Genomic DNA, 15,822 nt, shown 5'->3' with positions numbered 1-15,822 from the left:
GGGTAGCGAGTCCTCAGCGCCTCCCACGCGGTCTTAGTTTTCCCGCGTCACAGACCACGGGGAGAACAGACACCCCCGGCTCCCAGCTCAGGAGGCCGGGCGCGGGGCAGGGCGCCGCCAAAGGCCCACGGAGCGAGGCGGGAAGGGGAAGTCACCTCCCCTCGCGCGCCCGCGGTCACAGAAAGGGTCGGCACACCCGCCGCGCGGCCTCCTGCCGAGCCCCCCGAGAGCCACCGTCTCCCTCAGAGGCCCTGTCCTCGCCACCTGGCCTTCTCCTGAGGGACGGCCTTGCAGGCGCTGACGCTTACCCCACACACGAAATCCCAGGCGCTGCGTCTAGAACACATGCTTCCAGCCGAACGTACTTGATCCTATTTTCAGTGTTGGCTGAAACGATGATATTATGCCACAGCACAAGGGGCAGCCGTATGACGTGAGCTTCTGCTGTCCCCGCGTCACTACAGCAGGCTGCCGGCAGGCCAGATACTCGAATCAGCGAAGATGAGTGGAAAGTCACCGAGAAGAAAGTCTGACAAGGCGATTGTGGTGACGTGGTGTCAAGCTCCGTCCACATCTCTGAGCAAGTCTCAAGAGAGTCTGTGCATTCCCAACAGGCTTGGCGCCTTCACTTCCAGCCGGAGACCCTGCTGCAGTCCCTGGCACTGGGCAGGAAAGGGGATTTTCCTGCTCTCAGTAGGAGTCACGTGCAAAAGCTTCCCTCCGTTACCCATGCCGGGAAGCTGTCTCAAATGCTTGCCTAAAATTTTGCTTATTTTTTGAAAAAGATTTATTTATTTATGCATACAAGAGCTGGGGTACAGGCCAAAGGTGGGGGGTGAGAGGATTCCCCAGAGACAGAGCGGGGAGCAGAACAGGTGGATCCACTGAAACCCACTGCTGAGGGGAGCAGCGGGGAGACAGGAGAGTCTGCTGCGCCCTGTGGGCAGCTCCCTGGCCGGGGATCTGGGGACAGCTTCATGGTGCTGTGCTTAACCCCGTGCGCCACCAGGGAGGCCCCAAATCTTGTTCATTGTTATCTAAAATACCTTTGTGAGGAATAAGATTTTGGAATTGTCTCTGAAATACTCCTTAGTAAGCTGTTGGTGGAGGATTTTAAGCAGCGGTGAGAAAATTTATAGGTTCATTAAACATTTTTGAAAATCAGTGGCGGAACTGCAGGCTTCTTTCTCTCCCACTCTCTTCAGGGGAGCACATCTATCAGGGCTTAAGAGAAACCAGTTGCTTTATATGAGAGAAGATTTTACTCACAGCACAGACATGGCAAGCCATGAAAGCTCTATTTTCTGGACCAAATATTGAGACAAATGATCTGAAAATAGGGCAAGCAAGTGGAAACTAAGGCTGCCATAACAACAGAGAAAGGCATAGTTGCTTCCATAATTCATTTTTCTTTTTTCTTTGACGGGATGCAGGTAAAGAGAGGAAAGAGAACTGTAAGAAAATGGCAATGCAATCTCTGGGGAATGACCCCAAAGGCTTGCTTTGAGAGAGGAGCAAAAGGCGTGAGTCCTGCGTGGAAATCCCTATGGCAAGGGTGCAACGTGGGTGGACAAGACTGTTACTTTGGATTACAAAGAGTCTGGAAAATGTTTATCATGAGAAAGGTAAAAATGATCATTTAAATTTACGTTGCTTTAAAGTGCCACCTTTGAATGTATTCTTCATTAATGTTCAGACAGGAATTTAGACTTTTAAGTAAGAAAAAGAAAATTTAGGAATGAAGTGGTTTGCGCAGCAGGCCACACTCTAATTCTGTGTGTGACGCCTGGTGGACAATGATAAAGATTTGTTCACCGGGTCACTGGAGATCAGAGCTGTGAGACGGAGGCACCACGTGCAAGTTTGCAACATAACGAACTCGAAGCTCCTTTTAAAGTAAAGTGACAATAAATGTCACAACCCATATGAATCTGCATCCACCAGAAGTTCAATCTAGCCCGTCTGGAACCTTTACTATAGTAAAACGTTTTGGCTTTCATTATAATTTTAGTACTTTTACTTTATTGCCTTTATTACTTCTGTGTTTACTGAGGCCGTTTCACAAAAGCTTATAGTTCCTCGTAGATTGAAGGCAGGGGCTACAAATGCAAATATCTACAAGGACCCAATACATAATGAAAATGATGCAAGTGGGCTGAGTGGGGAGTATGGCACACAGGAGACTCTGTGTCTTAATGGGAGATTTCATTGCTCAATTCCAGTTCATCACTGTTGTGCAGAAAGGCAGGTCTAGCGTGGTCAGACCTAAATTTTTAGAAGCTGAAATTTGATTTTTTAATGCACTATTTCTAATTTTTTAAGTGGCAGAACACATTTTTGAAAATCAAGCACTGTAGAACAAACAAAATGTGTCCATGGTCAGATACGGTCTTTGGGCTCTTAACACAGAAGCCCCTTTGAAGCGGCCCCTACGGTTTCACATGGTGCCGTTATTTACAATTGTCTGAGTGCGGATGAAGAGGCTCGTGTTCTGCTTTGCTGGACCATACACACTTCGTAACTTTGACGAAATTCTCCCTTAACTTTAATTTTTTCACTGTGCAGTCAATTATTTTTAGTTAACCGAATTCTTTCCAGCAAATTCTGGACTTTGAGTGTATACATGTTTGTGCAGAGGCAAAGCCTTACACTGCTGATACCTGTGGGGCTTTACTTGCGTATTTTGGTGTGATCCTAGTGTGCAAATTTTCTCTGCTTTTGTCATCGGTGTAGCAGAGGCAAATTCCTTATATGTGGTCAAGAAAAACACCCTTTGGGGACTCTACATTCGCAACGATTGGTGTGTGGCCCCAAGTTATGTCTGTGTCTGCCGTGACACGAATGGTGTGCGCCACTGTCTCTCACGCCATCAGGCGCCCATGTGACCTCCTCGTCCCCTGCTCGCCACACCTGACAAAATGTGTGAACTCTAGAAGTTGCCCAACAAATATTTCTTTCACTGAAACAAACTGACCCACAATTTTAAAACGATTTATTGGTTCTCAAGTCTTTTTACCCCAGGACGCCAGCTTCCTGCAGCTACAGCTCACCCCCAAGGGGGACTCAGGTGAAAACCAAACTGTTCCGTTCTCCCAGGAACCCTGAAATACACTGGAATGTTTTTTTCCTCCTTCCACACCTAATGAAATTTCTGATGATCAAAAGTCCAATATAAATCTTATTTTTGTTGGGCGTCCCACCCACACCGCGCACTGCCCCCCAGCCGGCAGAGCACGACCTGCTAGTTGTGCTCATAAGAACCATCAGGATGATCCAATTCATTCATTTTTTATTGTGAAATAAAAAAAAAAATTCGCCCTCAGGAAGCACTGCCTGATTCTTCCAGTTTATAAGGATACGGGGCTTTTCCAGATAAGCCCCAAGAGCCTCCACTGAAGGAAAGAAACCCCAGCGACAGCTGAGGCCACGCAGGTGACACGACGGGCTGGTGCAGCACGGGAAGGACCTGGGCCGTGACGGACGGGGAGTCTGAACACCCCGACTCCTCACGCCTCGGGGCTCTGCAGGACCCGCGCCCCCAGCCCCCCCCCCCCAGTCAGTGGTCCAACTGCAGGTGCCAAGCAAAGCAGACCCCAGGGCTGCCAGCTTCGACCTTGTGAATAACACATTTCCCTGCAGTCTGGAGAATGTTTCCAAAGCAAAGAGCAGAAGGATACGCATGAGAAAAACTGGAAGTCGCCACACACACAGCCCGGTTCAGCACACTGCACAGGCGAGTGTGCCGTGGGGCACACGCCGAAGCACAAACACACTCAGGGAGAGCAACAGCTTTTTGCTGGAAAGGCTCATTTGTGGGGCTTTTCACAGACCGAAGTCTTCAGTTCTATCGGCTGCATCTTAAACACACACGTCTGAACAAGCCGTGGTTTGGTTCTCCTACAAAGAATGGAAGCCAGACAGCTGCAAGGGTTTGACCAAACTCCACGGGTCTAGAGACGTGTCACTTTCTTAACAGAGCGGACACGGGTGTCGCCAGAACCCCCTGAGATGAACACAACAGCGGGCACCGAGGTGAATCTGGTCATTTACTTTGCTGAGGAGAATCACTGATTGTTCTCCCCTCTGCCCAGCACGCCCCCCTTTTGGGGGATGATTTCTCTCTAGAAAAACACGCCTCCTGTGCCCGGCCATCACAGGTGCCCACGAGCGGGCACGAGGTCCAGGCTGGCTGTCGGAGAGATCCCGCCTCCCGGGAGCAAGGCGGGTGGATCCCGTGTCAGAGGGGAGGGAGCCAGAGTGGGGTGCGATGACAAGCTGGGGGCTGTGGGGGTCTAGATCTCCAGGAGCCAAGTACATGGGGGAACCGCCAACACCCACAGAGGTAAAGGGACGCAGAGAAATCCCTGATAATGTCATCTGAGCAAAGGCCAGCCACGCCCGAGGCTCCTGCAAATACGGACTCATACGCTAACTTTCTCACGGCAGCGAAGTTTGATTTGGGTGCCTGGAAATTACAACTGAGCCTGGACTAATACAAGAAGCATTTGCGCTTCACATTTTTTGTTTTCTGAGAACATGGATCCTGTTAATTTTTTTTCAGAAAGAGGCAGCTGAACCGTACGACTCTTTCCTGGCTCCACATGCATGTGCAACTCACAGTGTATGTTCTACACATTTAAGTCTGATGTCAGCAATTAAGCATTTTCTTGCTCTCATTCACAGTATTATTTTAAACTAGAACTTTTGTGCTAATAGTAGCCGTAATGCCATGTTCGATACCGAAAAATCTAGAGAATACAGAAAAGCATAAAGAAAAAAACCACTAGTTTCACAAGTGAGGGTTAATGTGTCAACCAAAAGTTGCATTCCACACGACCGCGTGCTCTGGGATCCTTGCTGGGTTTGTTCACTCCCGGGACACGAGCTTAGTGTCAAGCACGCGTTTGAGACTAAGCACGTCCATATGTGCTCGCAGGGAATCCCTGCTAAAGTAGTTACCGATGGCAGACTGCAGACTCTGCGTTTATTTTCCAAAAATAGTATCTTAGGAATCCTGATTGACTTGCAAATGCAGGATGCAAAGACTGCGCCCAGGACGCTCCAGTCTGCATGGACTCAGGTCCGGGGGCGGCCGGCACGCTTACCTCCTCGTTCTCGATTTTGAGCGTGGCCAGTCGGGACTGCAGCTGCTGGTACCTGAGCACGAGCTCCGCCTGGACCGGCTGCTGGGCGCTGACCTGACACACCTGGGGAGGAATCGGAAATGGCTGTTACCGAAGGAGCCGCCCAGCCTGCCACCCTGGCCGGCTTCCCTGTTTAAATGTATGAAGCCCACACTACAGAGTCCAAGCACGTATTTACTTTCAACAGCCGCCTCGAAACTTCAGTTTTAAATGTAGACTGTTCCAAGCGGCAGGGCAGCGAGCAGCTGCTTGGCCGGGAGCTGACTGGCGGGGACAGCTGGGGAAGCAGCACCCAGGCAGGGCGGCTGCCGGAGCCCGAGCTCAGGGCGCGCAGAGGCTGGCCTGCGCTGGGCAGAGGGCAGAGGGCGAGGGCGGCCAAAGGGACATGTACTACTAGTTAGTGTCAGGCAGGTGACTGTGCAGGCTACTTAGTTTCCTTCCTGTAAAGCGGGGTAATGAGAGTTTCTGCACCACAGGGTTGTTTGGGGGGCGGGGTGTGGACTGAGATGCTGTACACAAAGCACTTAGAAAAAACTCAGAAAAGGTGAACAACTATTCTTCGCTCTTTCGCCCATGGCTTGCTTTGGTGGGAGGCACATATATCAGGTGATTAACTAAGAACTTCAAGAGACCCCTCACGGTAGTTGGTAGAAAGATATTTGGGCCATGATCTCAATTACGCCTAAGGGCAAAATCAGGGTGTTATATTCAGACTGCACCAGAAACAATCTCTTCTCATCTCGCTTGCCACAGGAGCTTTGGCAGATGTGCGTTCCATTTATGGAGTCTTTAAAGTATAATAAAGATTATTGCATCCTGGCAGAACTGCCCATAAAAAGAAGACCAAAAACTCACTTTATTAAATATAATAAAAATTAAAAGGTAGAAAACCTATGAATCCCATTGGTGTTACTTGTCTGTGATACTTTATCACTCTATGTTGTGACGTATGCTTCATTAAAAAATTAAACAGCAACCACCTGGTTTTGGAAACATAACTCAGAGTGGATTAAGCCACTCGGTTGTCAAATTCATGTGCTATTGGTATAAAAACTGCTTACCATTTCTAATCAAGTGATTCTTTCTACCAAATCAAGCAAAAAGACTTAGATTAGAAATACAGTCGGTACAAATACAGACTTATGAGTCTTCACACTAAACATTTTAGAAAAAATTGTGACACTAAAGAAATCTGCCACGGATCGTAACTGACATCTATTTTTAAAAACATATGGTCACCACTATAAGCTCAAATTGATTTTTTAATCTGTGAGTATTGTTTCGCACAGCTGGGACTCCAAGCGCTATATACAGTGTATTCCATTATTGGTTCTTCTATCTTCCTCACTGCAGACAATAGAATACACCACTGACTCTCACAATCACTGTAAATGGAGTTTTCGCCCCTGGGTAAAGGAAGCGGAGGCATACTCTCTCAGTCCTAAGGTTCATTTTCTCAATTTGGAGCCAGCTTGAATCTTAAGCTGTCTTGCGTTTTTTTCCTTCGGTCATTTACATTTCCTGCCCTTTATTTCTCTTTATGGGAATCTTTAAATCAGAATGACAGGAAGTCCAGAGACATTCTATTAGACCAGAAAAATGTTTTGTTAGACTTTGAATTTAAACCTGAATGTCTTGATATCTAAAGAGGTGTCAACCTATTCTCTGAAATCATACACAGTGTCGGGTATGTGTTACTTAAATAATAAACAAACAAATAGATAAACAAATAAGTTTGACTGTCTGGAAGTGGAAGGAAAAAAATCTAGCTATCCTGGGACAGTGCAATGCTTACACACCAGTGAGCCTGCATCTTTATCGGCAGACATCGGAGTGTTTTCCCCTTGCTTTAAAAGATAGTAGGGCCTGATCTACGCTAAGATCCCACATCAAGGAGGGAGATACCAATTGGAATTCTCAAAACTGTTACAGGTGAAGAGAAATGCAAGTGAACATACGATTCACTGGTCTTAAAATAATCAAGCGCTGACCTCATCACCCATGTGAGACTGAAACTCAAACTTCACGGGCGGACAGAAGGCGGCAGGAAACATCTCCAGCAACCTCTGCTTGTCACTCCGGGGCTCCAGGTTGTCCACCGCGTTCTCGATAATGTCCAGGCCTTCGTGTCTGGAGGTTTCCAGGTTGTACTCCGCAGAGAGGTATGTTCTCAGAGCTCTGTTCAGACTTGCGTGGTAGCCAAGGTCACAGCACTTCAAGCCCAAAGAATGCAATATAAAAAATTAACTCAAAATGGATCAAAGACCTAAATGTGGCAGCGACAACTATCAGTATAAAATTCTTAGAAGGAAGCATAACGGTAAAGTGTGATCCTCTTGCATTAGGCATTGGTTTCCTGGACAGAACATCAAACATGCAAGCAACAAATGAAAAAATAAACTGAATTGCATCAAATTGATGGCTTTTGTGTTTCAAAGGACACTACTGAGTGAAAAGTAAACTCGAAAATGGGAAAAAAAAATTGCAGATCATATCTCTGATAAAGAATTGATATCTAAAATAGATTAAGAACTCTCACAATAACAAAAAGAGTCCAATTAAGAATGGCCAATGGGTCTGAACAGGCATTTCTTCAAAAAAGATCAAACAAATGATCATTAAGTCTAGGAAATGACGTGCAGAGTCATCAGGGAAACACACATCACAGCCACAAAGACGCCTCTGGACGGCCACTAAGATGGTTATAACCAAAGGACAGAACAAGTGTGGGAGATGTGCAGGCATCGCAGCCTCGTGCACTGCTGATGAGAGCAGCATGCAGCACGTTGGAAACAGCCTGCAGCGCTTCTGAGGGTGAAGCTTTAGTAAAGTCAACATCTAACTTGGTGATTTCACTCCTCGGTGTAAATGCAAAAGACATGAAAACACATTTTCACACCGAAACTCACACATGAATGTCATTACTCATCAAAGCTGAAGAATGGAAACCACCTAAAAGTCCATCCACCAATGAATAGCAGAAGGAACTATTACCCAGTCATAAAAAGGAACGAGGAACTGTACAGGCTGCAGGATGGATGGGTGCCAAGACGTTATGCTACGATGAAAGCCAGTCACGAGTCCACACATTGTATAATTCCATTACATGAAACGTCCAGAATGGGCAAATTGAGAGGGACAGAAAGAGCATTAGTGTTCCCTCAGGCTGGGCGGTGGGGCAGCTGGACAGTGAGTGCCCAGCAACGTGGGACTTCTTCCTGGAGTAATGAAAATGTTCTAAAATTGATCGTGGGAATGGTTTACTCTTTGACTGCACTACCAGCTAATTACAGGCTTTTAATGAGAGAACTGTACGGTACATGTTATCTCAATCAAGTTATTAAAAATAAAAGAAGTCAAATACTGACAGGAAAGAACAACGACAACAAAAAACCTCTTAGGTTTTCTTCATGCATACCAAGATGGGTCCAGTGATTCACTGAAATCTTCTAAGATGCAAATATACTACTGTAATAACTTGGAAATGTGTAATTTGCTGAAGACTCAAGAATGCTCTGTACTCTTTCAAAAGTGAGAAGTACTGGCTTGACTATGACAAAATATCCTTATTTTTGTCCCTAAAATAAAAATCCTAACAAATGATTGTGAAAGTGCTTTCATTGGAGATAGAACTCTGTTTAGTATGGCTAGAAGTAAAAGGGTTTTTGCAATTTCAGAAACTTCACAACCCTTAGTTTATATTTGTCCCTATTTTTTCATGTTGTGTTTTAAGAGAATATAATTTTAAAAAGAACATACCTCTGGGTACTAGCAAATTACCGACAGACTTTTAAGTACGTACATGAAGCCCATGAATCTCTTAAAAAAAGAAACAAGTGGTTCTAAAGGTACAGAGCGGGCCGTCCTTATATTGTTCTAATGTGGTTCAATCAATTCAATTTTTTTTCGATTCAACTCTCTAATCAGCTCTCCACTTGGTGCTTGGAAATAGGCTCCAGGAATATGAAGACTGAATCACTGTAAAATATAACTGCCATCCTCAAAGAACCCAAATATTAGCCGTTCATTAGTTTGCTTCTAGGAGATCAGTAGAAAGGGCACCGAAGCAGCAACCTTTGTGCAAGGGTTGTGTCCAGCAGGGCATGAACCAACAGAAGTGCCTTTCGGAAGGTACAAATTCAATCACTGGTTTGTCCTTAGAAATTCTCATGTATTTAATTCCACCCCCAACCTGCAATTCCAGAATTATTGTTTGGGATTTTTAGATAATACTCTAAAATCTTGCTGTTTGAAGCCTGGTCTGTGACCAGCAGCAGCACTGGCGCAGAATCTTGGGCACCATCTACTCAATTAGAATCCTTAGTTTAAAAAAAACAAAATCCACAAGTGCTCCACACACATGCCAAAGTTTGAGAAGCGCTGCGCTAAACCATCAAGTAGAAGGGTCCTGAAGCCTGCCCCTGGGGATGCTATTTCTCAAATAGGCCAAAGAATCGACTTGGTTAAAGATTTTTTGATTTAAAAAATCAGAAAGTAGCTGCTACAACACAATCAGAAATGTAAGCAAACCAGCAAACTGCAGCAATCAGTCTCATCATGAACACGTTTCCAGCGGAATCAGCTGCGCTCAAAATAGAGAATGATTCATTTTCAGTTAATTAATCTCAGATGAGCAAAGACCGCTTTTATTCCTCTTGTTCCTCAAAATCCAAAAAAGTTCTGTGCAGCAGTTTCACGCACAAAAGAACTGAAAACTTATTCTATCTTTTAATAGCATCTCATTTTAGGCAGGCGTGAATTTGTAAAGGAAATAGGCAAATTTCTCTGCAATGTATCGGTGCTTCAAAACATGCCACTAGTCCAAAAGAAGCCAGATCTCACTTGATTGTAACAAAGCAGATCACACAGGCTTCTATAGTTTATGAATATCTTCTTGGAGGCTTAATCGACATCTATTTTATGAATATTGATCCCAACGGGGCTTAATAGTAAATTGAAATTCGAGGGAAAAAACAACAGAGAAATGCTTTATTTCCCTCCAACCAAAATCCGGTCTCTTTTCAACTTAAAAGAGAAAGAAAAAAGAAAAAGAGGAAGAAAAAAAAGAAGACAGGCATCCAAACCCAACTATCCAATTGAGTTAGAGACCTGAAAAATAATATTCTTAGTTTTCATTATTCCCAGACTTTCCCTGTTCACTTTTAAAATTTCTAACATGACGTCTTTGGTGAGTAAATGTCAAGATCACGAAAGCGCCTGAGCGTATTTCCACACCCAGTTTAGTGGCGGAATTTGTAGGACCCAGTAAGAGATCCCCAATTTCACTGGGGTTTCCCAATTGGCTGGGCTCAGTAACCCACCCAGCGGTCTCCGGGACTGAGCGCTACACTTAGGAGCGTCTGTGATGAGCCTTGATGGGAAATTTCTTTCTCTGACTCCTACGGTGCTTATCAGCCTGTAAGGCCACTTAGTTGGCATAATTTTATTACTTCTGTTATGCAGCATTTTCTACACTCTAGATTTTTCAAGCATCCTGAATTTGAAAAGAAATAAGAAACAGGGAAAAAATTCTTATTCAAAGTCTCCGGAGACAGCCAGGCCAGTCACAGAATCATCATTTTTTCCCCCTAAACTGGAAGCTAAAACGACACTGGATATGTTAAAATTCAAGATACTTGGTTAAAAGGCCTAAAGTAATTCTATGGAGCTTATGAATTATTAATGATATGAAAAGCCAGCTTCTGCACAAAGAGTTGAGTTATAACGCAAGTGCATTTAACGATGAAAATACATAAGAAACCAATAAAATATTTCATGAAAACAGAGGAGTATTGTTCTGATGGATGAAAAACTCTGACTGGACACATAAAATTAGGGATTAAAACTGGGAAAGGAAAGACTTGGAAGCAAAAGGGTGTACTCTCTGTGTATATACACACACGCACATAGATACACACACACACACACACATAGATACACACATATGCATGTATATACATAGGGATCTCCTAAGTGTTGCCAAATTAGATTCTACTATTTATTAGTCTAAATCAGGCCAATTTCCTCAGGCAAAGATCAGTAAATAGTATAAAAAACGAAGATGAAACCCAGATTCTGAGCACTGCAACAAACACCCCATCTTGTCCTAAGGGCTGAGAGTGCAGCTGAAATCCACACTGTGGGCATGAGGTTCGGTCTAACTGCATCACAGCTGTTCAAGGAGAAAACATTGTTTTTATTCTTATTTTTGCTTAAATTCTCCAGTTTTTCCCATCACGCCATGCCTGTATGTGGTTACCATGCGCTGTGCAGCCACCTCCTATCAGCCCTTTAAACTTCTAGGAATTTTAGATGTTGAAAACATCCCCTGTGCCGGGGATTTGACATTACATGGTTCATTAGGATCTGTTGTGGCTGGCCTGGGACACTTTTTGTTAACTAGTAGAATTAGAAGATCATGTGATGTTGGAGTAGGAGGATTTTTCTTAGTGACTTTAGGATGCTGGTTCCACTGTAGGTACAACTATGCAAAACAAAGAATCCAGGAAAGAATTGCCAGAGAAGGAATTAGAAATAAGATTTTATATGAAAGCACCCACCTTGATCCTGAAAAAAAAACAAACCAATGGCAACAGCAGCAGCTGAGCAGTCTCGGGCATGGAACACCCAAATACAACGGAAGTCTGTGTGTAAAAAGCTGAGAGCAACTACAAAAACCTACCTTTTATGTACTATAAAGCCTTCAATCAAGGGGAAAAAAAAAAAGCCCCAGTGGGCAGTTTGGTCCTAGGCTGGCAGTTACCCCAGAGGAACTGCGCGGGAGACAAACCCGACCTGCCCGTTGCCGGCACAGCCACAGCCCCATCATTTGCAGGACCGTCCTGGACGGACCCCTCGCTCTCAGGTGCTTCAGAATGAAACAGCTGTCGTGAGAAGGGGAAGGGAGGGCTTCTGTAGAAAGGTGCTCTCTCTGACCTCATCACTCCCGCCTCTCTGACAAGATTCTAGGGTCTCTTGCCCTGGGCTAGAGCTCTGGCTTCGGCCATTCCAGGGCCAGGGATAGTGAGCAAAGCCCTGATCCACCTTTTGTTTTGAGCCTTTCTGAAAAATAGTGCAATTAAGCAAACTGAATTGCAAAAACTCGACAGCTTCCACATGACCACCCGCGCTGCCAATGGACCAGAAATAGACGATTTCAGAGCTTTTGTTAGACGTCAGAGGAAGAAAGTGGATTTCCCCCCAGTAATTATTGCTTTGCCCTTCATTATTGTCATATTTAGTGCGTTGGAAACCACAAACACATTTTGTGAAAGACGGGCCTCTCCCAAGCCTGCACTAGGTGTGTCTAGAACCCCGCAGGCAACAGTTAATCCTGCTCTCACTCTCGGGGTTCCTGCGGGTCCCCAAGCCTCATAATCTTAATCTACAGCTTTAATGACGGTGGCCAAGCATTTACCAGATATGGTTTGGAGTATCTCTTGAGCAATGCAAAGGTCAAAATGGTACAACTGTGGGACAAGGATGGATACAAAGAGAAAACAGGGAGAGGGGCGGTTCCCACGCGTGAGGCGATGGTTAATCACAGTCGCTGTTGCCCAGCGCCCTCCCACCCGCGCAGGCCGCGGTTTCCTGCAGGGAGGTGCTACCAGACTCATGATTCCCCGGGCCAAATCTCTGCAACTAGCCTGAAAAATCACAAAAGAGGAGAGAGAACAGATAAAACCAGCCAAAATAAATAAGGTCAGGTGGCAAATGCTATGGAGAACAGAAAGGCTCCGAGGCGCGGGGAGCCGGAGGGCAGGGGGCTGCTTTTTCATCGGGGCAGCTGGCCCCACATGAGTGAGAAAAGCAATCAGTGTCACAAAGCTTTGGAAGAGTGTTCCAGACAGAAAGGAGAAAGGCCGCAGGCAGGAAGCAGCTCTGCGGGGCTGGCAGCAGACAGGTCGAGTATGAGGCGGGGACTAAGGGACGGTGCAGGAGGGGACAGGCGGGGCCGGTCCTGTAGGGTCCTGGGCAATAGTTTAGATTTTATTCTAAGGACATTAACCTTGAAGAATTATAAATGGGGATGGAATTTAATATTTTGGCTGCCTAGGAAGAGAGCGGATTATCAGTTGGAAGCTCGTAGTGGAAGCTGGGAGACGTGTGGGAAAGCGGCGAAGAGGCTTCTGTCGCGGAGTCGAGCCTGGAGAGGGTGCGGGCGGCACGGTTTGGGATGCACAGGAGGGGGAGCTGACGGGACTTGATGATGTTTTTGTGTGTGGGGAATGAGAGGAATGGGGTTTTGGTTGTGCAGCTGGTAGAAATGGTGCCATTTTCTGAGTTTATAAAAGGGATAAGAAGAAATGTGCGGAGGATGATGGTAGATATTAAAAAATTGTTTGGGTCGTATTGGTTGGAGCTACTCAGCAGGTGGTCAGACACACAAATCTGAGGCCCAAGATGATCAAGCCTGGTGATAAAAGTCCTGGAGCCATCATGGGGCATTTGAGCCAAGGCACCAGGAGACAGAACGCCACGAACAGGCCGCGATGTCCGACATTCGGGCCCAGCCGAGAAGGAAGGACGAGCACGGGAGACTGACAAGGAGCAGGACAAGCTGCCAGAGTGGACACAGGCTGGTGGACACAGCTGCCAGGTGGATGCAGGTTCCTCTGACATAGGCCCAAGGCCTCTCCCCTGGAAGAAAAACTTTAAAGGCCACCTACTTCAATCCAGTAACTTATCTCAGTTCTTAAATACCCTTCTGATCCCCATGGATAAAACACGCAGACATCAACTTATAGGCTCACTGAACTGTCCTAACTCATTTAACACGATGTCCCTACCATCTCCCTAAGAGCTGTATAGGGATGACAGTTTTTATAGGGACTTTACAGGGATGACAGACTTTATAGGGATGACAGTTTTACCATTTGACATAGACACATCTTAATATTATTGTGTATGAAGGGAAAGTAAAACTAAGAAGAATTTAAACTCTGAGTATGTTGCTTTTTAGTTAAACACAGGCCCCTCGAGACAAAAGGATAAAGCTAAACGCTCAAGGACACATCTGATTATTTAGAAACAGTAAACACGCATGTGTCATTCAAAGCATTCCATTTTCAATCTTCTTCTATACAAATATTTGATAAAACACATACAAGTATCTCTACCAGAAAATCACCTGTAGCAATAGTCCACAACAGTAACGAAGATTTATCCTTCAAGTTCCAAAATGACTTAAGAACATTTGCAGGTGTAACTGGAGACCACGGAACTGTAGTGCACGGATGACAAATCCTCTATTACTCCTCGGCGGGCGCTCTGGGAGAAAGGCCCCCGGAGTATTTTACCACTGTTTTTTTTTTTTTTTTTTTTGTTTCTCTGAATGCATTCTGTGGCTGTGGGTGAGAGAGACAACATCCCAGCCACGCAATCTTAGAACCAGTTGTTTCAAGAATTCCAGAGCTACAGAGTGGTGAATTTGATAATAAGTTAGAGATTCTTAGTATTAAGACTTTGATAATCATCTCTTATCTCCTAGCAAATCACAATTGCTTGAAAATCTCAGCATTCAATTAAAAATATTTGTATGATATTTCTGTTTGTAATACATCTTAATTCTTATACAATAATTAGGTCTCGGTCGAGGTACTTAATGCTGGGGATACTGATGATCACAGACGTGATATCTGTTATTTATAAAACTAAAGTCTGCCTTCCCCTGTAAGTTATACCAGCATTCCCCCACACCTGTTAGGTTTCCTGTTTGTAATACTTTTCTCAGAGTTCCTATTTATTCTTTACAATGACATAATAAAAATTCTCTTTGTGAAGGTAACTCAGTTCCACTTCCTGCCAATTCCAAATAAAGAGATTTTATCTTGTAAAAAATGGAGATATGACCACAAAAAAATTCATATTTTAACAATGGAGACTGATGGAGGACAAGGATAGAAAGACTGGAAAGGAGGTGCTCCAAGGCCAAATCTGACTCACACAAGGAGGTGGGGGTCAAGGGGAATAACAGGACCACTGGAGGGCAGGACCCTTAGGGGCCAGTGCCTGGTCACCAGGCAGGAGACCCGAGCAGGATCAGATGCTCTAGGGAGTGGAGCACAGGCCTGAGGGGACGGATATGGAGATTGGGCCCACCCTGGGATCTCTGGCCCCTTCCTGGGTTTGCCTGTCACCCAGCATCGCCAGCAAGCAGCCGCTCCTCGGAGGAGTGACCCTCCCCGAGAGAAGAGGACTGTCTCAGGGCCGTCTCTGCAAGGCTCGGGGCAGCCGGCCCTCTGCCCACCGTGACTGTGCAGGTGCCTCTTCCTCCCTCTGCAGGGCAGCAGCCTCCTGCCTGCCGGGGCCTGTCAAGGCCGCCCGCCTGCAGCCACGCAGGCCTCTCTCAGCAAACCTGCCCCTTTCCTTTCCCCTAATAAACCTGCTCTTTAAATATCACTGACGTCTCTGTCTCGTGGAGACACTCGCCGCGTGCCGCTGAAGGGAGCTCTGGCGACACCTTTCCCGGAGTGACCAAGGGCCCCGCTCTCCACAAAACCCCATCCGAGATCTCTGGTGGCAGAACGTGACCATTTTATTTTTCTTGTAGTATTTTCTAGTTTTCTACAAAGTATATGAACTGCCTCAGTATTAGTAAAAGACTAGTTTTAAAATACAAATTCTACAGAAAATGCATGACATTTTTATATCAATAGATCCACTCATCAGAGAAAAT

The 15,822-nt window shown here is 45.5% G+C and overlaps 1 protein-coding gene across 3 annotated transcripts in view; it reads right to left on the bottom strand.

The window, feature by feature from the left end:
• The window catches only part of SRGAP1 (SLIT-ROBO Rho GTPase activating protein 1), a 182,542-nt gene that overhangs the window by 47,535 nt on the left and 119,185 nt on the right, over nt 1–15,822 (bottom strand). For all 3 annotated transcript variants that reach the window (XM_037515107.2, XM_037515108.2, XM_054696744.1), the window contains exons 7-8: nt 7,136–7,357; nt 5,106–5,207 (exon numbers count right to left, since the gene is read on the bottom strand). In XM_037515107.2, the coding sequence (XP_037371004.1) occupies nt 5,106–5,207; nt 7,136–7,357 (324 nt within the window). The remainder of the gene's footprint in view (nt 1–5,105; nt 5,208–7,135; nt 7,358–15,822) is intronic.

This window comes from Talpa occidentalis, unplaced genomic scaffold (genome assembly GCF_014898055.3).
Source record: "Talpa occidentalis isolate TD23 unplaced genomic scaffold, MPIMG_talOcc4v2.1 talOcc4.16, whole genome shotgun sequence".
Lineage (NCBI taxonomy): Eukaryota > Metazoa > Chordata > Mammalia > Eulipotyphla > Talpidae > Talpa > Talpa occidentalis.
This window is presented reverse-complemented; position numbering and strand designations above follow the sequence as displayed.